The 25,000-nt window shown below is 44.3% G+C and overlaps 2 protein-coding genes across 5 annotated transcripts in view; one reads left to right on the top strand and one right to left on the bottom strand.

Moving 5' to 3' along the window:
* The window catches only part of DET1 (DET1 partner of COP1 E3 ubiquitin ligase), a 32,258-nt gene extending 29,690 nt beyond the window's left edge, over positions 1–2,568 (top strand). For both annotated transcript variants that reach the window (XM_068127722.2, XM_078785669.1), the window contains exons 9-10: positions 1,498–1,689; positions 2,184–2,568. In XM_068127722.2, the coding sequence (XP_067983823.1) occupies positions 1,498–1,689; positions 2,184–2,379 (388 nt within the window). In that variant the 3' untranslated portion in view covers positions 2,380–2,568. The remainder of the gene's footprint in view (positions 1–1,497; positions 1,690–2,183) is intronic.
* Positions 2,569–6,884: 4,316 nt separating this feature from the next.
* Positions 6,885–25,000, bottom strand: part of MRPS11 (mitochondrial ribosomal protein S11) — a 23,273-nt gene continuing 5,157 nt past the window's right edge. For 2 of the 3 annotated variants that reach the window (XM_068127731.2, XM_068127733.2), the window contains exons 3-7: positions 24,458–24,556; positions 12,936–13,065; positions 12,481–12,544; positions 7,438–7,503; positions 6,885–7,207 (exon numbers count right to left, since the gene is read on the bottom strand). In XM_068127731.2, the coding sequence (XP_067983832.2) occupies positions 7,152–7,207; positions 7,438–7,503; positions 12,481–12,544; positions 12,936–13,065; positions 24,458–24,556 (415 nt within the window). In that variant the 3' untranslated portion in view covers positions 6,885–7,151. The remainder of the gene's footprint in view (positions 7,208–7,437; positions 7,504–12,480; positions 12,545–12,935; positions 13,066–24,457; positions 24,557–25,000) is intronic. The other variant, XM_068127732.2, reaches the window with a different exon arrangement.

The following is a 25,000-nucleotide window of genomic DNA, read 5'->3' as shown; positions in this document are numbered from 1 at the left end:
AGCACTTTGGAAGACGAAGAGATCCAGCGAGATGAAGACACCGAGAGAAGGAGAGCCAGTGAGACGAAGAGTGAGAGATGGAGAGAGCCAGCGAGATGAAGAGTGAGAGAGAGAAGGAGAGCCAGTGAGACGAAGAGTGAGAGATGGAGAGAGCCAGTGAGACGCAGAGTGAGAGAGAGGAGAGCCAGTGAGACGCAGAGTGAGAGAAAGAGAGCAATCTTATTTTGTCTCAAGAGGGTCCTACTTCAACTCCGTTCACCTTCTGTGGTGGGTTCTGTGGTCGGTTTCATCCACCGGGCCATCTCACCGATGGGGCGGCCATAATAAAAAGTCTTTATACCCTCTTCCAGTGCTCCCGAGCAGAGTATGTATGCCACCACAGCTTGTGGTGCACCGACCGACCAGACAGTATTTGTCCTTTTATAGCACACAGCACTTTCCTGGTGTGTATTTGTGGCCGCTAGTCCTCACCTGGCCCTGCCTGCTAACCAGAGGTTCTATGCAAACAATATTCTGAGCTTTTCTGTCAAAAATTACATACGCTGCCTCATAAGCGTCAAGTGCAACAAGAGATTTACTCTGACAGGTCCCTGATACAACGCAATCTAACCAGCCCGAATCACACGGACCATACTATTCTTAAACCAATCTATGTGTGGATCCCCTCCACCCCACTAACCATCCAATGTAACAATATGTATAAACAATTGAAAAAGAAGCCACAGGAAGCCACTTTTACTGCCAAGAATTGCGTGGTTTTTGCATTGTCCAAATAATATTTTCCTGGAGATGGAAAAAAACCAAAAGCTTCTGTTATGGCGGATCAGCCGGTGGAACAGGTGTGAGTTTTTACCAAAGAAGGCTTGAATCGCATCGAACAAATGCACCTGAGCGACGATCTACTGTAGTCTATATACCCCGAACATATTTAATAACACGACCCTTCCTGCTGCTTCTGTGGCGTTTTTCCAAGGCTGCTTCTAATAACAAAAGTAATAACAACAGCATAATATTAATATCACAAATCAATATCCCCCCTCCCCAAAGGGTTTAGTGACTTGCGATATTGCCCCTTCCAACCTCCCCCTGCCCCCGACACCTTTACGGAAGTAAATGTTATTATAGGGAATTTAGAATGGTGAGGCACGGTCTGATCCTTTCAGTGACCTAGTCTAACACATGGTGTGTTGCACGGTCTGATCCTAAGTTAAAACAAGCCTGTGCCCCAGTAGCGTCGTGTGGTGAGGTGAGGCGAGGGTAGCGAGCCAATCCACTCTGGTCAATAAAATATCTATTTGAACTTGGCCCCGAGGCATGAGCAGCCGACAAACAATTTCCTTGATACAGACAGTTTTATAACTTTTTTCTTTTCACCTTCTTAAAGATGTTTTGCTTTACTGGACCATAGCCTTGGCTGTGCCTGTTCAGTTTCACATTTTAAAAAATGTCCATGTCATAATTGCCATCCACAAACCCCGTCCTTATCGTCGGTTGCAGGTTCAAGCACACAATTGTGAATGCGAAGTACGGAGGGCAGACAGAAGCCGTGAAACGCTTACTTGCTCAGCTGCCCATCAGCGCACAATCGTACAGTAGCTCCCCGTACCTCGACCTGGCGCTTTTCAGTTACGATGACAAATGGGTGTCTGTCATGGAAAGGCCCAAGGCTTGTGGAGATCATCCCATACGGTAATCCCACCCTGTTTCACTGGGCATTTTTTCATCAAATCGTCACATTTCACCCAAATGTAGATGGCCATGATGCAGTAGTTTGTAGCATTGCTTACATGGCTCCGATGGTTTGACCTCGGTAACTAACCAAGACTGAGCAGCGTCAAGGCTAGCCGGCTTAAAGCCGAGCGAGAGGTTCTTCGTTAGCAAATTGAGGAGTTATTGTTGCGAGTTAAGTTAATTGGTTTATTCTTTAGAAGCAACACGTTGTGGGATTTGAACCCAACGTGACGATGTAAGTGCTCAGGTAGCATTTCCAAACAGACATTATCTGGCCTAGCCATTCCGCATCATTTTTGTCAATTGTTGTGGATTTGTTGTTGAAAGTACCGATGCAATAACTTTCACGTCGTGCTTCATCGTCAATTCTGAGCTGTACTCTACGCCTCGTTCAATACGTGACGCATGTTTTCTCATTACGCACCCAACAAACCTCTTTGTACCTGCTGCAGCTTCTATGCCCGTGACTCAGGTTTACTCAAGTTCAAGATTCAAGCGGGAATGCTCGGTCGACCCATCCCTCCGTCCGCCCGTCGCCTCGTCGCCTTCACCTTTCACCCCTCGGAACCCTTCGCCATCTCGGTACAACGAACCAACGCCGAGTACGTCGTCAACTTCCACCTGCGCCACGTCTGTACAAAGGACTGACCGTACGGTTTCACGAACTTAGCGGTCACGTGGCACGTGAATGAACCTCTGAAATGTTCTCACTGTTGAGCTAAGTTATCGGTTCATGTTTCGTCATCTTGTTTTCTCGATCACAAATGTCGCGCATCATGTCGTCGGTGCAAATGCACGTTGTTGTTTTTCAGCTTTTATTAAAAGCCATGAAATTCATGAATGGAGTCACGCCCCACACCTGAAGGATAGAGGACATTGTACAAGTCAAAAGTGGAAATGATGAAAAACAAAATCTAGGTATTTGTCATCGTTTCCAAAAGTGCCAAATACCCAGAATTATCCTGTGTGTAACATTTCCATATTGCCCATTCAAAGTGAGCGGAAAGCACATGCTTCACCACTCCGCGATATACATTCTGTGTGTCCATCATTGTACCTGTAAAATCTCATACCTTTTTGTACAATTCGCTGTGTTGCTTGTTGTGGCCATACAGGAAGTCACACACGGTTTACCTGTACCATAAGCCCACTTGTGCAATCTCGTTTTCTATCTCCATATTTCTTTCCTCTCTGCCCACCTTCCTCCATTTCCTTCTCTTATCTCTTCAATAAATTACAATAAAAGCACCTTTCATTCCTCTTGCTACCTGCTCTGATCTCCTATCCCCACCCCTCTTGTCTGTCTTCATATTCACCTCACCCCTTACTCCCTCACGCCCCCCCTCCCCCCCACTCCCTCTCGCTCTCAAACACTGCCTTCTTAATCCATTATCCTCTCCTTTTCCTTATGGCTCGCAGGATGGCCGACAGGTACACACACTCGCCGCTAGGCTGTCTAGCCTGAGTCTGAATCTCGGCCCACCTATAAACTGTCATCCCAGTTTTTCACATCCAAGTGATTAATCGTGTGTGTCATCGCTCGGATGGACGTTAAACTGTGCGTTCCGTCTGCCAGCATTAGTTGATGGCCATTTAAGACCCCGTGGTGTCCTTCATGAAGAGTTAGCATGTTATCGCCGGCACCCTGAACAAATTACAAATTCTTCTCTGAACTACTGCTGGGAAGGCAATGGCAAACCACCCTGTATAACCCTTGCCAAGAATCTTCTTTGGCAGCACTTACGCTCTGGAGCAAAGTATGGTACATCAGAATTCCTAGTCATCAAAAAGTTGGAAAATTTTATAATCATGACCCATAAATCAACTCCATCCCTCGACCCCCTCTTCACTCTCTCACACTATTCAAGTGAACTATGGTCATGACCCATAAATTGACTCCGTCCCCCCAACCCCTCTTCACTCACACCATTCAAGTGAACTATGGCGATGACCCATAAATCGTCCCTCCCTCCCCAGACTCCTCTTCACACTCTCACACTATTTAAGTGAACCATAGTAATGCTGCCTGCCCACACGAGTGGGCTCTGCAAGCCCTGGCCAGCGATTCACTTCCTCACCACCATTCGAGCTGGCTCAGCACAACATTCGTAAGCGTGGAACTATAACTTGTTTAAAAAAAAAAAAAAAAATTATATATGTATATATATACAGACTTGGCATTTAATATGGGATTTTTTTTTGTGGGGGTGAACTTACTTTTCAAGATGACTTAGAACCAAAAGTTCATTGGAATTATGTTGAAATTATTCTAGATTTTGTTAATGTGACCTTTAAAAGAAACAAAAACCACATTTGACATTTCGAAGCAAATAAATTGATCCTTGAAAGTGATGTAAACTGATATCGAACTCAATTCACGGACAGTACTGTGTTAAACTTCTGTACGTTTTCCAGAAGTATCTCTTGATTTTGCACATTAGCCAAAAAAAAATTAAACAAAAACAAAAGCTAAATTATGACTGGGATTATGGACAGTAAAATTACAGTTCAGTACTTCGTGTAACCCCCACGAGCATTCAGGAGAGCACGGACACGTCGAGGCATGTTGTTCACGAGATTTGCCAAGGTTTGGACAGGAATCGCTTGCCATGCAGTGACAATAGTCTGCTGCAATTCACGTACAGAGGTCGGCTGCTGGTCCAAGTTGTCGATTTGACGCGTTAATTCTGCCCACAAGTTCTCTATCGGATTCATATCCGGGGACATGGCAGGCCACTCCATATGCTCTACACCACGGTCAGCAAGAAAGTGTTGGATCATGCGAGCACGATGAGGCCGTGCATTGTCATCTTGGAAGACAAAGTTTCCTCGAAAGGCTGCACGAGCAAATGGAAGTAATGTTTCTTCCAGAATGGCCACGTACTTGAACTGGTTCAGGTTTCCATTCAGAACAACCAGGTCAGTTTTGCCCCCTGCATGAAAAGCAGCCCAAACGGTCACCCCACCACCTCCAGCTTGGACTCTTGGCACTATACAATCTTTGTTGTAGGCTTCATGCACTTGTCTGCGCACTCGGACGCGGCCCTCTTGACGATAGACCAGAAATCTTGACTCGTCACTGAAGATCACGTGATTCCAGTGTCCTGGGCTGCCATTGACGGTACTCTCTGGCCCACTGCAATCGGCGCTGGCGGTATTGTATGGTCAGGCGTGGCTTTCTCAGGGGACGCCTGGCACGATAGCCTGCTTGAACCAGTCGTTGGTTGACTAGCCTTCTGGATACAGGCACATTTGTCAGTTGCTGCCACTCAGCCCTAAGCCGATTAGCTGACTTGGTATGGCCATTGCGGATTAACCGGTGCAGCTAGCGATCATCCCTCCTTGTGGTTCTGCGGGGACATCCTGGCCTCGTTATTGGAGTAGGGACACCCCTCTGAGCATTTCGTTTCAGGATCTTTGACACCTGACCTTGAGTGATGCCATACTGCCGAGCAATAGCACGCTGTTACTTGCCGTAATATCGTAAAGCCACCACTCCATGACAAACAGCATTGTCGAGTTGACGGACCATCTCCAGAGGAAGCGGCAATAACTTTTGGAGACGTGCAGCAGTCGTTTTCCACTAATACAGAATGCAACAACCCTTGTATAGCCGACTGTGAAGCCAATCATCAAATGCACCTGTCCGTACATTTTGCCACGCCACCTGTGATATAATCCTGTTGTTGACTTCTTGTTGCGACAGACAATCAGTGACATGGTTCTTTTAACAAATAAATCACCAAAGTGTAAAAGAAACTCACCAGATTGATATACTGAGTTAAGAAAGTAAACCCAAGTCAAGAAAAAAAAAAAATTCCATATTAAATGCCAAGTCTGTATAGATATATATATCTGAGGTGTCAAAAATGGGTTGTATGGTGGAACTAAGCTTTGCATTTATCAGCATTAAGATGTAGGAAGACAAATCATAATTGAACTTTTATTTTCACGTCTACTACAGTAGTTTTGCTATTATTTGTCTGGTGGTTAGAAAAAAAAAAATGGATGTGTTTCAAGTGATGTCACTTCCAGTGACTGTGTTGATAATTACAATTCAATATCACTAGAATATAAGGCCCATCGACGACCGGACGCAAGCACACACACACCGAGACCGAGCTCCTTTTATATTGTCAAGTCCGCGGCCGATGAAAACCAGCCTTGGACGGAGAGCCGGTCGGTCTTTACTCCGAGGCGATCAAGCCGAAAATTGGCGGTACTTTTTGGCGTGCGGGGGACGGGACCAAAACGCTTACCTGCACGGACGAAAGCCAACCGGGTTTATCCTCGGACCCAACACCATGCAAACAAGACACAACAAAGAAAATGCACAATAATAATGGTTTAATGAAAATAAATCCCTCTGCTGTCCGGGGAAGCACAACGCGGACCCACAAACCGCCACTAACACCTCTTCCTCACGATCGCAAAAGTCCACCTGAGCTCCGAAAGTTCTTCTCACGGTCGCAACGATCGCACCCGAGACACCCACAGCCAAGAGCCAGAGACACAAGCGTCCACCCCACACGAAAGCCAGAACGAGAGAGAGAGAGAGAGACTCTTCTTCCTCAGTCTCGAAGTCTCTCGATGACGTCACCCTGACCAATCATGCACTTCGTAGACGGGGAATCGCGGGCCTCCTGACCACTCACCGATTATCTGCCTCTACTGGGCGGGCCTTTTTCCTTAGTCGATTGGTGTGGCGGGGTTAATTGCCGTTATTAACCCTTAAGTTGATTGCCATATCCGGTCCGGACATCGTTATGTCCGGGTACTGTCGGAATTTATGCTGGTAGTTGTACTTTAATGGAGCGCTCATTGTTATTGTTGTTGTTGTAATTGTAAAGATGTGGGTTTTTATGGCCAGCTTGTTCTAATTGTAAGAACATAGGGGAAATCACAGGAGGCGATCACATACCGGGGAGACTAATCTTAAACCCGAGAGCTACTTAGCATGTCTTCACCACCCCTCCCCCCCCCCCCCCCCCTCAATATGAAGAACACATAAACAACATTAAGCTCACAGCTTTTCTGCTTACATACATCGAGATGGGCTTCCTACTCGCACGCGGTCTATGCTAATTTATACAATCCTCTCTTCCACTATGGTATTTCATCACCTACCCCCACAAACATAACAATATATTAGATCGGATTGGTTAAATTTATTTTAAAAGTAGGTGCCTTTGATAATCACAGGATATAAACAAGGACACATATCCAATTGCAGTGTTGAAGGGAGAGACAGGAGGATAAAGGGAAGCTTCAGGTTGGAACTCAAACTTGCAACCGTCAGTGAAAATGAGACAAAGTGCAACGGTGTTTCCATTCCCCGCACCTTTGTTTTCAAACATTCGAAGCCGAGTCAGATGCGCCGGACTTTGCGGGGACGACAGCCGTTGTGTGGGAGAGGTGTATCATCTGTTAGTGACACCACTTGCAATCCAGACGTAACGAGACCCCTGAGTGCTGGCTGGAGAGACAGGAACACATCTCAAAACCGATCGACATGAACTTGAACAAACAATTAGACATTCAAAGGGAAAGTTTGTGGACCCAACATGATGTATATTTGTTAGTGATACGTGTTCCATATTTCTACAATTTAAAAACAAAGATCCCAAAAGACAGCAAAGTTGTTTTGAACCAAATTTGATTTTCAAACTAAACGAGCTAGCAGGTAAATGCTCCATTTCAACTCACAAAACGTCCGGGCCCAATTCCTTTGAAAACAACTCGAACGTGCGTGATGTTTTTCTTCGATGCTTTCTGTAAAATGGGAGAACGTGTTCGGTGATGCTTGGATAAAGAAAAACAGCGACAACCTTAAACCGACTTTAAATCACTGGTGCATCAATTTATTTCATCATGGTTGATCACCATCCAACATGTATTCATTCCCTCCATACCTTCCTCATTATTCCATTGTTGAGCCTCCCATTCCCAATTACCATCACAACAAACTTTGTGCTATTTGAAGTAAAATAAACTTGAGCAGCAGGAAGAACAAAAAGAAAGAGGACATCACTGTATACGCACATGCTGAAAGAAAAAATTGGAGGACCAGATTGAAGCAGAAAACTTGAGAGATGTGAATTCTGAAATATTTCAGTAATATAACTACGGTGTAGGGGTGGCTCGTGTGCAGCCTGTGGCTGCTGGTTGCATCATTTTCTGGAAGTGCAGCTGTGCCATTGATGCAATGCCCTCTATTACCAGTCAGCTGGTACACACTGTGCCGATCTCAGGAGGATGACAGGCTGAGTCAACCCATCTGGTGTTAATTTAACGGCCTGACAGTGGATTCAACTCAGGACCCAAATATCTGAAGCCGGCCATCTCAAGGGGCTCAAACTCAGGACCCTAAGATCTCAAACCAGTCATCTCAGGGGCTCAAACTCAAGACCCAAATATCTCAAGCTAGCCATCTCAGGGGCTCAAACTCAGGACCCAAATATCTGAAGCCGGCCATCTCAAGGGGCTCAAACTCAGGACCCAACGAACTCAAGCTAGCCATCTCAGGGGCTCAAACTCAGGACCCAAAGATCTGAAGCCAGCCATCTCGGGGGCTCAAACTCAGGACCCAAATATCTGAAGCTAGCCATCTCAGGGGCTCAAACTCGGGACCCAACGAACTCAAGCTAGCCATCTCAGGGGCTCAAACTCAGGACCCAAAGATCTGAAGCCAGCCATCTCGGGGGCTCAAACTCAGGACCCAAATATCTGAAGCCAGCCATCTCGGGGGCTCAAACTCGGGACCCAACGAACTCAAGCTAGCCATCTCAGGGGCTCAAACTCAGGACCCAACGAACTCAAGCTAGCCATCTCAGGGGCTCAAACTCAGGACCCAAAGATCTGAAGCCAGCCATCTCGGGGGCTCAAACTCAGGACCCAAATATCTCAAGCTAGCCATCTCAGGGGCTCAAACTCAGGACCCAAAGATCTGAAGCCAGTCATCTCAAGGGGCTCAAACTCAGGACCCAAAGATCTGAAGCCAGCCATCTCAGGGGCTCAAACTCAAGACCCAAAGATCTCAAGCTAGCCATCTCAGGGGCTCAAACTCAGGACCCAAATATCTCAAGCTAGCCATCTCAGGGGCTGAAACTCAGGACCCAAATATCTCAAGCTAGCCATCTCAGAAGCTCAAACTCAGGACCCAAAGATCTCAAGTTAGCCATCTCAGGGGCTCAAACTCAGGACCCAAATATCTCAAGCTAGCCATCTCAGAAGCTCAAACTCAGGACCCAAAGATCTGAAGCCAGTCATCTCAAGGGGCTCAAACTCAGGACCCAAAGATCTGAAGCCAGCCATCTCAGGGGCTCAAACTCAAGACCCAAAGATCTCAAGCTAGCCATCTCAGGGGCTCAAACTCAGGACCCAAATATCTCAAGCTAGCCATCTCAGAAGCTCAAACTCAGGAGCCAAAGATCTCACGCTGCCCATCTCAGGGGCTCAAACTCAGGACCCGAAGATCTCAAGCCAGCCATCTCAGGGGCTCAAACTCAGGACCCAAATATCTCAAGGCAGCCATCTCAGGGGCTGAAACTCAGGACCCAAATATCTCAAGCTAGCCATCTCAGAAGCTCAAACTCAGGACCCAAAGATCTCAAGCTAGCCATTTCAGGGGCTCAAACTCAGGACCCGAAGATCTCAAGCCAGCCGTCTCAGGGCCTCAAACTCAGGACCCAAAGATCTCAAACTAGCCATCTCAGGGGCTCAAACTCAGGACCCAAAGATCTGAAGCCAGCCATCTCGGGGGCTCAAACTCAGGACCCAAACATCTGAAGCCAGCCATCGCAGGGGCTCAAACTCAGGACCCAAAGATCTCAAGCCAGTCATCTCAGGGGCTCAAACTCAGGACACAAATATCTCAAGCCAGCCATCTCAGGGGTTCAAACTCAGGACCCAAAGATCTGAAGCCAGTCATCTCAGGGGCTCAAACTCAGGACCCAAAGATCTCAAGCCAGTCATCTCAGGGGCTGAAACTCAGGACCAAAAGATCTCGAGCTAGCCATCTCAGGGGCTCAAACTCAGGACCCAAAGATCTGAACCAGCCATCGCAGGGGCTCAAACTCAGGACCCAAAGATCTCAAGCCAGTCATCTCAGGTGCTGAAACTCAGGACACAAATATCTCAAGCCAGTCATCTCAGGGGCTCAAACTCAGGACCCAAAGATCTCAAGCCAGCCATTTTAACCGTTAAGCCAACACCAAGCTATCGTGGTGAGAATGAAATTCCAAAAGTTTTAGGCCTGGTAGCATAAATCAAGAGACAGAATATGCAGTTCAACTTTAATTTTATTCACCCTTCACAATAATTTTGTTGTGCTGAGGATTGCCCTACCAGTGGTAGCACCGTTCTTCAAGAGGAGCAGATAAACCATGGAGAACCCATGGTACCAACGCACCGAAAAAATGTGTTTTGCGCACTTTGCAATCGCCTCTAGAGATTGGTGGCCCCAGGCGATGGTGCAAAGCCGCACTCCTGGAGACCTTTACTCATTTTTTCACAAATGAGACCTGCAGATACTCGGGCTTACCAGACTGTCCTTATTTGACCCAGTGATACAGATGGTTTAACTTTACTTCCACAAAAGGTTATTGGGAGCAACTGGCTGACATTGCCGAATACCTACTCCGGTCCATCGGCTTCATGAATAGGTGACGTCGATACAAAAACGAGAATTTCAGGGGAAAACTAGAAGGGCACTCAGTCGAGAGCATGCCTCCGCCAGGCTGAACAGTTTCCATTTTATATCCAATGATAGGTCGGATCTAGATTGGGGACCTGAACCAAAAGCTAATCAGCTTGTTCTTGTCACTTCCCAACTCGTCCACCAAGTTTTGTCATAATTTGTCCAAATGTTTTGTGATATCGTGCTATTTATCGTTTTTGGCCCTATCACTCAATGGTGAAGAATCACTTGAAGAAATTAAAAAAAACTGATGTGGATCCGGATTCTAATCTTCACCAAAATTGAATCGATTTGTCCTCATCACACACTCCACCTGTGCACCATGTTTCGTATGTATCCGTCAATAACTCTTTGAGATATCGTGCTATGTATCATATTTGCCCGACCTCTCAATGGTGAAACAACACTTTTAAAATTCTCAGATGCACATCTGGATCTTCACCAAAATCTCATCATTTCGTCCTTGTCACACACCCAACCTCTCTGCCAAATTTCGTCCGAATCCGTCCACAGCTTTTTGAGATTTCCTCTTCACAATCAGACAGACAAACAGACAGACAGACAGGGGTGAAAACATAATCTCCATCCACCTTCAGTGGTGGAGGTATTAAACCAGCTATGGCATTTCTAGCTATTCCACGTCCACCCCACCAGCTCTTGACCATCTCTATTCCTTGTTCCCCAACCAAATTTACTAACACATTCCGCTTCACTCGGCTCCGCCACTCCCACATGCATATTACAGTCTCCCGCAATGCACAGCATCACCTCCATCTCAACCATTTCCCTGAATTCCTGCTTCTCCATCCATTCCTTCTCCATCAATCCTGCCAAATCTCACTCTCTTACTATGTCTCTCCGAAAAGATCGACTGGACAACCCTCCCATCTACTTTCTCAACAATCCTCTCCAAGAAGTTCTGTCACTCAAGCTTTTGGGTCTCACTATCTGCCATGATCTTTCTTGGGAAAACCACATTTCCAAGCTGGCCTCCAAAGCCAGTCGCCGACTGGGCATCCTCCGTCGTGCGAAGTCCTTCCTCGGCACACCTGAGCTCCTCACCACATACAAGGCTTTCATCCGCAGCTCTATGGAATACTGTTCTCCCCTATGGGCCGGTGCTCCTGCCTCACACCTGGCTCGGCTTCACGCTGTTGAATCCAAAGCTTTCAAAATCATTGGAATCTCCCGCGATGAAGCTATCTCTGAGGGCCTTTCACTCACTCACCGCAGGCAGGTAGGTGGTCTTTCTGTCTTCTACCGACTCCTCTCCGGCCTTGCTCCCCCAGCTCTCTCTGTGCTCTGTCCCCCAAATATTCCTACAGGTCGCACAAGATCTGCCAGCAACCCTCTGATGGTTAAACTGCCGAAATCTCGGCTCTCTGCTCACCTTCACTCTTTCATTCCTCTTTTCTCCCGCCTGTGGAACAAACTCCCACACTCCCTTCAATCCCTCTCCTCCCTCCAGGTCTTTAAAACAGCTGTTCACCACCATCTCTTATCTTCCCCCATCCATAACCTTGATCTTTTCTACCCCCACTAATTCACCCCAGATCCACCTTGTTTGAAATTCCAACTTATTTCCTGGAAATCCTGGCAGTGTCCATATGTTTATACCTCTCCCACCCCCCCCCCTTCACATGCCTCCCCCCCTTCACATGCCTCCCCCCCAAAGCCCTCTCCCTCCCACAGATCTCTCGATGTCTCCATGTCTCTCGGTCCCTGCTCTCAAATGTTGTGTTTGTGTCCTTCCCCCTCTCTCCCCATCTTGTCTACCGCTCCCGATGTTATTTGTTTTATGTGTCTGTTTGTCTTTCTGTGTGATTAATGTTCGCTCTTTCACGAGCCTCGATCTTGTATACAAAAAAAAAAAAAAAAAAAAAAAAAAAAAAGATCTTCCTGTGTGTGGACCATACACCGACGCAACACACAACATTTGTCTCTGTCACCACCCATATCCGTCCCTCCCATCTTTCCACTGACCACCTGCTTGCTGATCTCTCTCTCTTCTAATACTATTATTCCCACTCTAGTACTCCTTCCATCCCCACCTGCGTGCATCAGCTTGTATCCTCCGACCGACCTCCTCGCCATATCTCCTTTCCATTTGGTCTCCTGCACACGCACAACACTTCCAACGTCCTTCTCTGCATCCTCTCCTCCACCTCGACTCCTCTCACTTCCATTGATCTCACATTCAAACTACCTAGACGGACCTCGCTTCTGAACTGCTGCCCACCTGACAGAGCTAGTACCATCTTGATTGTTTGGTACGTTCAGGTCATCAGTCAGCAGTGCTGCCCAGGCTGTCCTGGTATCCCCATTCCTTTTTATAATGTTCTTGTAATTCATGTAAATTCTGAGACGCTCTCATCGTGCATGTGATCTATGTACAAGTTCCACCATAAGCCTGGACAGTTTAAAAGAGATTGGAAAAACAAACCAGGAAGAAAACACAGGGAAGTAAAGACAAAGTGCGACAAAATATATGGAATCTTAGACTCACGGTTCCTGCAGATAAGCCAGTGGTTTGTGCAGCAACAACCGACGTCTTTTTTGCGTTCTTGAACCCTTCTACTCCACAGCTTGTCAACGCAGCTGCCTTACCATCCGCATACACAACCTGTATTATGGTGCTGTTGGCAAAAGAAAGGGCATCAAAAGGCATTTGATGAGCATTGTGGAAAAGCCTTAAGTATTATAATGGGGGTGGGAGTCGATGACACAAGCAAGTCAAGTTGGCCTCCAAAGCCAGACGTCACTCCGTCGTCAAAAAGTCGTTCCTTGGCACACCTGAGCTCCTATTCACTTCAAAGGCCTTCATCCACAACTTGATGCTCTCCCCTCCCTCATATATTGCTCAGGTTGATGCAGTGGAAACCAAGGCTTTCAAGATCATTGGAATCTCTCACGATGAAGCTGAGTCTACGGGCCTATCACTTCAGCATCGCCGACAGGTCGGTGGTCTCTCTGTGTATGAGAGAGAACCTGGGAATAGGCTCATCCGTTAATTTATTAAACCATAACCATAATCAATTTCAGGTTCATGGTGGAACTTATTTATACATACATCACGTGCAGAACAAGGATATTAAGAAGTGACCGTGTACTACTTTTCCATGAATTTCAAGAACATTAGTAAAAAATGGTCAAATCAACACACTGTGTGGGATTGGACTCTGGTCCCAGGATAATGGCATAGGTGCTGTTTGGGAATACCAAACAGGCCAACCATTTACCAGGATGAGGAAATGTATGCAGGTACCTGCCCAGATAAATACACATAAGCAAGGGCAAGTCCTTTGGCCCATCATACCTGTATGGTGATACCCCGCACTGCACGACCTCACTTTGCTCGGACTTGCTCAAATGCAAACTAAATATTGTTGTGTCGGCCCGGCGGTTAACACCGCTGGGTGACGAATAGCCGTAACGGGTTTAACTCCAAAGCGCGTAGCCGAAACTGGCGGTTGGTCCATCGCGCGCGGGTGAAGGAAACAAGATGCTTACCTGGACAAAACACACGGGTTGATTCCTGAAACACACAACAAAGAAACACGACACATAAAATGCAACACAATAAAGATTTAATGAAAGTCAAACAAGGCAAAATAAAGGTCGAGGTAAAATAAATCCTAATGTGAGACGTCTCCACTCAGACACAAACAAGCACACAACAGGGGAATGATGAAATAAAAATAAAAGGTTTTGTTGAGTCAGCCGGTACTCAGCTGTGGTCCAAAATGCGCCTGGGAGCTTGATTGACGCGGCAGTCCGTGCAGCCACCCGCACGAGAAACGCTCCAACAATGGCACTGAAACCACGCGTCGAAAATGCCCAGGCACGAAGCAAGCAGCCAAGACGGCCGCCTTTCGTTCTCCACTGTCACGTATCATGCGGACCCAGCTGCTTGATGAGCCCACAGTCCAACAACACCCCCTCCTTCAACGTGGCAAAGGCTCCATAAAGCTCCAAAAAGTTCTCTTCACAGGCGTACATGACACAAAGCGACCGCCCGAGCAGAAAGCCAGACCGATAGAGTGAGCGATTCTTCTACCTCTTTTCCAAACCTTCTCGCTCTGACGTCACGCCGTCCAAGCACCCGAGCTCTATTGGATTACCCCATCTCCACGACCAATGATGAACTCCATGGCATGGCCGGCTGGTTACGATCCTTTTGAGGCAGAGTTTAGCCGTCGTTCAAGAATGTTCGGCTTATGTCGGCAATTCTGCCGGTTATGGTGGGTTAATTTAAGGTTGTTGTTGTAGTTGTTGTTTAATCCACAGCTTGGATTAAACAGCACTAACCCTAACCCTAACAACAGCTCCCTCCCTTCGATTCCCTCCCTCTTCTGCTAGCGCTTCTGCGCTAATACGCTAATTTTAAAACCCGAAGTTTTTTAAAATTTAAGGTGTGCTGTAGTTGCTCTGAGACGTACTGATTCCGAATATGCCTTTGGTTTTTCTCTGCGATGAGTAGTTCTCGAGTTATAAGAGGACAAACAAACAAACATACTTTACTGCTTTATATATATAGATATTACATCCATCAGGGAAGTCAAAAGACGAAAGTTTAAATGCACCGCCTCAACTGCAAACGCAACCACTAGTGTGGACATTGCTGGCAGACATTCAGCACACGTTGTTGTCTTCCTGGTCTGTGTGCCGCCATATTGGTAATTGTGCCGAAGACCTTTGTATGCCAGAACCACCTAAGCCAGACCGATAGAGTGAGCGATTCTTCTTCCTCTTTTCCGAACCTTCTCACTCTGACGTCATGCCGTCCAAGCACCTGAGCTCATTTCATCAAAGATGGAAAAAAAAAAAAAAACGAAAAAAAAAAACTGTTCGGCCAACGTTGGCATTTGGTCAATTGGTCGCAAGCGAATTGTTGATATTTGGGTGACGTTGTTTATTGGTTGTAAACGTGACATCTACTTTCCAACGTTGGGTCAACGTTGTTTATTGGTTGTAAACACGACGTCTATTTTTTCAACGTTGGTGCAATGTTGTTTATTGGTTGTAAACGCGACGTCTATTTTCCAACGTTGTTTATTAGTTGCAAACGCGATGTCTATTTTCCAACAATGGCCAAACATTGTTTATTAGTTGCAAATGCGATGTCTATTTTCCAACAATGGCCAAACATTACCCTTTATCCAGCGTTTTGAAAACAGAACAAACAAATAAACAAAAAAAAAATTCTATATTAATTATTTCTCTCCTCCCAGACACGTGCTTGTTCGCTCTCCTCCTCGTCTCGACTTGTGCCCCGCCCCCGATATGTCGTTTTTCTTCCACCTCTGCTCCTGCTTTCTCAAATCCACGTTCTCACTTTTTTGTTTGTCTGGTTGATTTGTTTGTGAAATAAATGTTAGCTCTTTCACGAGCCTCGATTCAGTATACAAAAAAAACCCGCTAATTTCGGTCCCCTTGTGTTTTATACCTCTCCCCCCCCACCCCCCCTCCCCTTCCCACACCTCCTACCCCCAAGCCCTCTCCCTCCCACACTTCTCCCTGCTCTCAAATGTTGTGGTTGTGTGCTTCCCCTTCTCTCCCCATCTTGTCTTCCGCTCCCACTTTTTGTATATTTTGTTTGTCTGGTTGATTTGTTTGTGAAATAAATGTTAGCTCTTTCACGAGCCTCGATTCAGTATACAAAAAAAAAAGAAGAAAAAAAAAGAAAAAAAAGAGACTTTTCCCAGATTGTTTTTCATGGTTTTGTTTAAATATTATTTAAATATGTTTAAACTGCAGCCGTGATGCTGACGCCCCCCCCCCCCCCCCCCAGAATTTCCATGTTTTAAACGTTTCCCAGTGTCTACCCTGGATTTAGAATAGGTACATCGTATCCCTGCGTGTCGTAAGAGACGACTAAGAGGGTTGGCGTCAGGAAGGGCATCGCGCCATAAAAACATTGCCTCAAAAAGAGAACCATGACAATTACAACTACATATGGGCAGGGTACAGCCCGAAGTGGAGATCGGTTTCTGAGGCCTGGGACATGGAATGTAGGGACAATGACAGGGAGATCAGGAGAAGTGGTGGAAGTATTGGTCAGAAGAAGAGTGGACATATGTTGTGTGCAAGAGACGAGATGGAAGGGAAGTGGTGTGAGAATGGTGAAGGGTAGGCAGGGACAGAAATACAAGTTTATGTGGCAAGGGTGCCTGGAGAGCGTGAATGGTGTTGGTGTCCTGTTTGCTGAGGAGTTTGTAGACAGTGTGGTGAGTGTGACTAGAGTGAGTGATAGGTTGATGATGGTGAAAATGATGATTGGAAAGCTCTTGGTGAACGTCATCTCGGGATATGCTCCGCAGGTTGGTCGAAGCGACGAAGAGAAGGACAAGTTCTGGTGTGCGATAGAGAAGCTGATGGAAAACGTGAAAGATGAGAAAGTTGTTGTGGTAGGAGGAGACCTAAATGGACATGTGGGAAGGAGTATGGATGGTTTTGACGGAGTTCATGGGGGTTACGGATATGGTGTGAGAAATGGAGAAGGTGAAACGATTTTGGAGTTTGCTGATGGAGCTGATTTGTTATACTCAGTTCCAGAAAGAGGATAATAAGCTTGTTACATACACGTCAGGTGGGTCGACGACAACCGTTGACTACCTGATGGTGTGGAGGCGAGATAGGGGGCACCTCCGGGACACAAAGGTGATCCCGGGGGAGGAGGCTGTTTCACAGCACCACTTGGTTGTCTGCGACATAAGGGTGAAAGGTGCGAGGAGAGCTCGGCGGGTGAAGTACCAACCGAGAATGAAGGTGTAGAGGTTGAAAGAGGTGACAGTAAGGGAGGCATTAAAAGAGAGGCTGAGTAGGGTCGAGGCTGATGTGGTTGAGCTTGAAAGTGGATGGATGTCAATGAAAGCTAGTCTGTTGGGAGCCGTCGGTGAGGTATGTGGATGGACAAAAGGACCACCGAGGCACTCGGAAACATGGTGGTGGGATGATGAAGTTGGAAAGAGGATTGACGAGAAGAGGAAGAAGTTCAAGGAGTGGCAGAAGGGGAAGGGTACGGGAGCAGAAACAGCAGAGCATGAAAGTTATAAGGCAGCCAGGAAGGCTGCAAAGAAAGAGGTAGCAAAGGCGCAGGAGGCATGTAGGAAAATGTTCGGAGAACGCTTGGATTCGGAAGAGGGTCAGAAAGCAGGATTCAGGATTGCAAAGCAGATAGCGAAAGAGAGGTGTGATGTGATGGGGGTGAGTTGCTTGAAGGATGAAGTGGGACAAATCGTTGTCGACCCAGATGGAATTAAAGGAAGATGGAAAAGATATATGGAAATGCTGTTGAATAGAGAGAATGAATGGGATGGCAACATAGAGAGTAACCCAGTTTTAGGACCGGCAGAGAAGATAACCGAGAAGGAAGTTGAGGAAGCGATAAAAGCAATGAAGGGTAGAAAAGCGGGAGGGCCGACGGGAGTTGTGGGAGATATGTTGAAGGCAGCAGGAAGTTGGGGTGTGAAGAGAATGACAGAGATCTGTAATCTGTTGGTGAAAGAAGGCCGCATTCCAGTGGATTGGGAACTGAGTACCCTCGTCCCTCTATACAAGGGGAAAGGTGACCCTCTGGAGTGTGGCTCGTACCGAGCGATAAAGTTATTGGAGCATGGAATGAAGGTATTGGAAAGGGTGTTGGAGAGGAGGATAAGGAAGAAAGTGAAGATCGACAAAATGTAGTTTGGATTTATGCCAGGAAGAGGAACGACAGACGCACTTTTCATTGTGAGGCAGTTGCAGGAGAAGTACATGGAGAAGAGGAAGAAGTTGTTTCTTGGGTTTGTTGATCTGGAGAAAGCATTCGATAGGGTTCCACGCAAAGTATTGACATGGGCATTGAGGAAGTTAGGAGTGGAGGAATGGTTGATCAGAGTAGTGATGGCAATGTACAAAAGAGCGCGCACAGCTGTAAGGACGAAGGACGGGAACAGTGGTGAGTTTCAGGTGAAGGTGGGAGTGCATCAGGGGTCGGTACTAAGTCCACTACTATTTGTAGCTGTGTTGGAGGTGCTGGCTCAGAACGTAAAGGAGGGTTTACCGTGGGAGTTGTTGTATGCAGATGATCTGGTGTTGATTGCCGAAAGTATGGATGGACTGAAGGAAATGATGAACAAGTGGAAGGAATGTATGGAGACAAAAGGTCTGAAGGTGAATATCGGAAAGACGAAGGTGATGGCAAGTGGTAAAACATGTGGTGAGGTGGAAAGAACTGGGAAGTGGCCCTGTGCTGTGTGTAGGAAGGGTGTCGGAGTGAACTCCATTCAATGTACAATGTGCGCTGAGTGGGTTCATCAAAAATGTAGTGGTCTGAGAGGGTCATTAACCAATTAACCAGTGTGGCAGCTACATTCAAATGTAAGGTGTGCACAGAGGAAGCTGCGGATGGAGGAAATGTTGAGTTGGATCTTGGAGACGGCATGAAGCTGGAAGGTGTGAAAATATTTTGCTACCTCGGAGACATGCTGAATGGAGAAGGTGGATCAGACTCGGCAACGGTTGCTAGAGTGAGATGTGCATGGAAGAATTTTCGGGAACTGAGTGGCGTGCTGATGATGAGGGGAGTGTCGTTGAAGCTGAAGGGAAAGGTGTATGCTGCACGTGTGAGAAGTGTTATGATTTATGGGAGCGAGACATGGGTAATGAACATAGAGCACCAACGAAGGTTGGAAAGGGTGGAAATGCGAATGGTTCGACGGATGTGCGGAGTATCGTTGAGAGAGACGAAGACAAATGATGAATTGCGAAAGATGATGGGAATAGAGCCTGTGATTGATGCTGTGAAGAGGAACAGGTTGAGATGGTTTGGTCATGTGTTGAGAAAGGATGAAAGTGACTGGTTGAGAAGAGTGATGGAAATGAATGTAGAAGGAAGTAAAGGACGGGGAAGACCGAGAAAGACTTGGCTGAAGATGGTGGAAGAAGAAATGCGGGCAAGGGGGTTAACAAGGAGAGATGCAGAAAATAGGGCAAAATGGAGAAGATTGGCATGGGGACCGCAAGGCTAACCCCCGCTCTAGTAGGGAAAATGGCCTTTAAAATGCATGTTGTTGTTGTTGTTGGCCAAACATTGATTATTGGTTGTAAACGCAATGTCTATTTTCCAATATTGGCCCAACGTTGTTTATTGGTTGTAAACGCAATGTCTATTTTCCAACATTGGTGCAATGTTTTTATTGGTTGTAAACGCAATGCCTATTTTCCAACATTGGCCCAACGTTGTTTATTGGTTGTAAACGCAATGTCTATTTTCCAACATTGGCCGAACGTTGTTTATTGGTTGTAAACGCAATGCCTATTTTCCAACATTGGCCCAACGTTGTTTATTGGTTGTAAACACAATGTCTATTGTCCAACGATGTTTATTGGTTGTAAATGCAATATCTATTTTCCAAAATTGGCCGAACGTTGTTTATTGGTTGTAAACGCAATGTCTATTTTCCAACATTGGCCCAACATTGTTTATTGGTTGTAAACACAATGTCTATTTTCCAACATTGGCCCAACATTGTTTATTGGTTGTAAACACAATGCCTATTTTCCAACATTGGCCCAACGTTGTTTATTGGTTGTAAACACAATGTCTATTTTTCAACATTGGCCCAACGTTGTTTATTGGTTGTAAACGCAATGTCTATTTTCCAACATTGGCCCAACGTTGTTTATTGGTTGTAAACGCAATGCCTATTTTCCAACATTGGTGCAATGTTTTTATTGGTTGTAAATGTGATGTCTATTTTCCAAAGTTGTTTATTGGGTGTAAACGCAATGTCTATTTTCCAACATTGGCCGAACGTTGTTTATTGGTTGTAAACGCAATGACTATTTTCCAACATTGGCCGAACGTTGTTTATTGGTTGTAAACGCAATGACTATTTTCCACATTGGCCCAACGTTGTTTATTGGTTGTAAACACAATGTCTATTTTCCAACATTGGCCCAACGTTGTTTATTGGTTGTAAACACAATGTCTATTTTCCAACATTGGCCCAACGTTGTTTATTGGTTGTAAACGCAATGTCTATTTTCCAACATTGGCCGAACGTTGTTTATTGGTTGTAAACACAATGTCTATTTTCCAACATTGGCCCAACGTTGTTTATTGGTTGGAAACACAATGTCTATTTTCCAACATTGGCCGAACGTTGTTTATTGGTTGTAAACACAATGTCTATTTTCCAACATTGGCCCAACGTTGTTTATTGGTTGGAAACACAATGTCTATTTTCCAACATTGGCCCAACATTGTTTATTGGTTGGAAACACAATGTCTATTTTCCAACATTGGCCCAACATTGTTTATTGGTTGTAAATGCAGTCTCTTTTCCAACATTGGCCGAACGTTGTTTATTGGTTGTAAACACAATGTCTATTTTCCAACATTGGCCCAACGTTGTTTATTGGTTGTAAACACAATGTCTATTTTCCAACATTGGTGCAATGTTTTCATTTGTTGTAAACGCAATGTCTATTTTCCAACATTGGCCCAACGTTGTTTATTGGTTGTAAACGCAATGTCTCTTTTCCAACATTGGCCCAACATTGTTTATTGGTTGGAAACACAATGTCTATTTTCCAACATTGGTGCAATGTTTTTATTGGTTGTAAACACAATGTCTATTTTCCAACATTGGTGCAATGTTTTCATTTGTTGTAAACGCAATGTCTATTTTCCAACATTGGCCCAACGTTGTTTATTGGTTGTAAACGCAATGTCTATTTTCCAACATTGGCCGAACGTTGTTTATTGGTTGTAAACACAATGTCTATTTTCCAACATTGGTGCAATGTTTTTATTGGTTGTAAACGCAATGTCTATTTTCCAACATTGGCCCAACGTTGTTTATTGGTTGTAAACGCAATGTCTATTTTCCAACATTGGTGCAATGTTTTTATTGGTTGTAAACGTGACGTCTATTTTCCAACATTGGTGCAATGTTTTTATTGGTTGTAAACGCAATGTCTATTTTCCAACATTGGCCCAACGTTGTTTATTGGTTGTAAACGCGATGTCTATTTTCCAACATTGGTGCAATATTTTTATTGGTTGTAAACGTGACGTCTATTTTCCAACGTTGTTTATTGGTTGTAAACACAATGTCTATTTTCCAACATTGGCCGAAAGTTGTTTATTGGTTGTAAATGCAATGACTATTTTCCAACATTGGCCCAACGTTGTTTATTGGTTGTAAACACAATGTCTATTTTCCAACATTGGCCCAACGTTGTTTATTGGTTGTAAATGCAATGTCTATTTTCCAACATTGGCCGAACGTTGTTTATTGGGTGTAAACACAATGTCTATTTTCCAACATTGGCCCAACGTTGTTTATTGGTTGAAAACGCAATGTCTATTTTCCAACATTGGTGCAATGTTTTTATTGGTTGTAAACGTAATGTCTATTTTCCAACATTGGTGCAATGTTTTTATTGGTTGTAAACGCAATGTCTATTTTCCAACATTGGCCCAACGTTGTTTATTTGTTGTAAACGCAATGTCTATTTTCCAACATTGGCCCAACGTTGTTTATTGGGTGTAAACACAATGTCTATTTTCCAACATCGGCCCAACGTTGTTTATTGGTTGTAAACGCAATGTCTATTTTCCAACATTGGTGCAATGTTTTTATTGGTTGTAAACGCAATGTCTATTTTACAACATTGGTGCAATGTTTTTATTGGTTGTAAACGCAATGTCTATATTTCAACAGTGGTGCAATGTTTTTATTGGTTGTAAACGTGACGTCGATTTTCCAAAGTTGTTTATTGGTTGTAAACGCAATGTCTATTTTCCAACATTGGTGTAATGTTTTTATTGGTTGTAAACGCAATGTCGATTTTCCAAAGTTGTTTATTGGTTGTAAACGCAATGTCTATTTTCCAACATTGGTGTAATGTTTTTATTGGTTGTAAACGCAATGTCGATTTTCCAAAGTTGTTTATTGGTTGTAAACGCAATGTCTATTTTCCAACATTGGTGTAATGTTTTTATTGGTTGCAAACGCAATGTCGATTTTCCAAAGTTGTTTATTGGTTGTAAACGCAATGTCTATTTTCCAACATTGGTGTAATGTTTTTATTGGTTGTAAACGCAATGTCGATTTTCCAAAGTTGTTTATTGGTTGTAAACGCAATGTCTATTTTCCAACATTGGTGTAATGTTTTTATTGGTTGTAAACGCAATGTCGATTTTCCAAAGTTGTTTATTGGTTGTAAACGCAATGTCTATTTTCCAACATTGGTGTAATGTTTTTATTGGTTGTAAACGCAATGTCGATTTTCCAAAGTTGTTTATTGGTTGTAAACGCAATGTCTATTTTCCAACATTGGTGTAATGTTTTTATTGGTTGTAAACGCAATGTCGATTTTCCAACGTTGTTTATTGGTTGTAAACGCAATGTCTATTTTCCAACATTGGTGTAATGTTTTTATTGGTTGTAAACGCAATGTCGATTTTCCAAAGTTGTTTATTGGTTGTAAACGCAATGTCTATTTTCCAACATTGGCCCAACGTTGTTTATTGGTTGTAAACGCAATGTCTATTTTCCAACATTGGTGTAATGTTTTTATTGGTTGTAAACGCAATGTCGATTTTCCAAAGTTGTTTATTGGTTGCAAACGCAATGTCGATTTTCCAAAGTTGTTTATTGGTTGTAAACGCAATGTCTTTTCCAACATTGGTGTAATGTTTTTATTGGTTGTAAACGCAATGTCGATTTTCCAAAGTTGTTTATTGGTTGTAAACGCAATGTCTATTTTCCAACATTGGTGTAATGTTTTTATTGGTTGTAAACACAATGTCGATTTTCCAACGTTGTTTATTGGTTGTAAACGCAATGTCTATTTTCCAACATTGGTGTAATGTTTTTATTGGTTGTAAACGCAATGTCGATTTTCCAAAGTTGTTTATTGGTTGTAAACGCAATGTCTATTTTCCAACATTGGTGTAATGTTTTTATTGGTTGTAAACGCAATGTCGATTTTCCAACGTTGTTTATTGGTTGTAAACGCAATGTCTATTTTCCAAAGTTGTTTATTGGTTGTAAACGCAATGTCTATTTTCCAACATTGGTGTAATGTTTTTATTGGTTGTAAACGCAATGTCTATTTTCCAACGTTGTTTATTGGTTGTAAACACGATGTCTATTTTCCAACATTGTTTATTGGTTGTAAACGCAATGTCTATTTTCCAACATTGGTGTAATGTTTTTATTGGTTGTAAACGCAATGTCGATTTTCCAACGTTGTTTATTGGTTGTAAACACAATGTCTATTTTCCAACATTGGTCCAACGTTGTTTATTGGTTGTAAACACGATGTCTATTTTCCAACGTTGTTTATTGGTTGTAAACGCAATGTCTATTTTCCAACATTGGTGCAATGTTTTTATTGGTTGCAAACGCAATGTCGATTTTCCAACGTTGTTTATTGGTTGTAAACACAATGTCTATTTTCCAACGTTGTTTATTGGTTGTAAACGCAATGTCTATTTTCCAACGTTGTTTATTGGTTGTAAACGCAATGTCTATTTTCCAACATTGGTGCAATGTTTTTATTGGTTGTAAACGCAATGTCTATTTTCCAACATTGGCCCAACGTTGTTTATTGGTTGTAAACACGATGTCTATTTTCCAACGTTGGTCTAGCGCTGGTTATTGGTTGTAAATGTGGCGTGTATTGCTCGACCCATAGACTCAGCTTCATCACAGGAGATTCCAACAATCTTGAAGGCCTTGATTTCAATGGCGTCAAGCTGAACAAGATGTGAGGCAGGAGAGCCAGCCCAGAGGGGGAGAGCAGTACTCCATCAAGCTGCGGACGAAGGCCATGTAAGTGGATAAAAGTTAAGGAGTGCCAAGGAAGGAGTTTGGACGACGGAGGATGCCCAGTCGGCAGTTGTTGTTCTTATAATTTAATCAGCATTGTAAAGAGTAATCAGGATTGGGTCATGAGTACGTGTGAGAGAGGGAATAAAATTTAACCCAAAGCACAAAAATGAAGTGAATTGTTGTAAGGTGCACACACTTGTTGTAAGATGCCTTGATGTGCACAATGGGAAGTTCTTCGTACTTCATGCCTGCCCATCTCCGCGAGCTGTTCTCATCAGGCATCGGTGGGATAATGCTGAAATTTAAGCAGAGATTTTAAACGTATTTAAGGAAAATGTGCCGTATCTCAGCGGCAAACATGTCAGAGTTCTAGCAATGATAAACCTTCGAGAAAAGACATCATTTAGTAAACTAGGGTTATATTGTGTGGGTTAACTATTATGAACATATTGTATTACTGCTTAAGCTAGGGATATAAATATATTTTTGCGTGTATTGTCTCCATGTCAATCCCTCAACCATAACCACATGAACACCGAGCATGAACACTCAGTGGATGACTGAATTAACCAGAGATCATACTCGAACAGCTTTTAGAATGTCTCTGGACATTCTGAACAAGGTCTGTACAATGCTGGTTATCAATATTAGAATTACTCTTATCCTTCAGGGGATTCCAAACCAACCTAAACGTGACACGATGTGACAAAGATACCAGGACACACAATCACAATCTCTC

This window comes from Myxine glutinosa, chromosome 10 (assembly GCF_964187855.1).
Source record: "Myxine glutinosa chromosome 10, kmMyxGlut1.1, whole genome shotgun sequence".
NCBI lineage: Eukaryota > Metazoa > Chordata > Myxini > Myxiniformes > Myxinidae > Myxine > Myxine glutinosa.
This window is presented reverse-complemented; position numbering and strand designations above follow the sequence as displayed.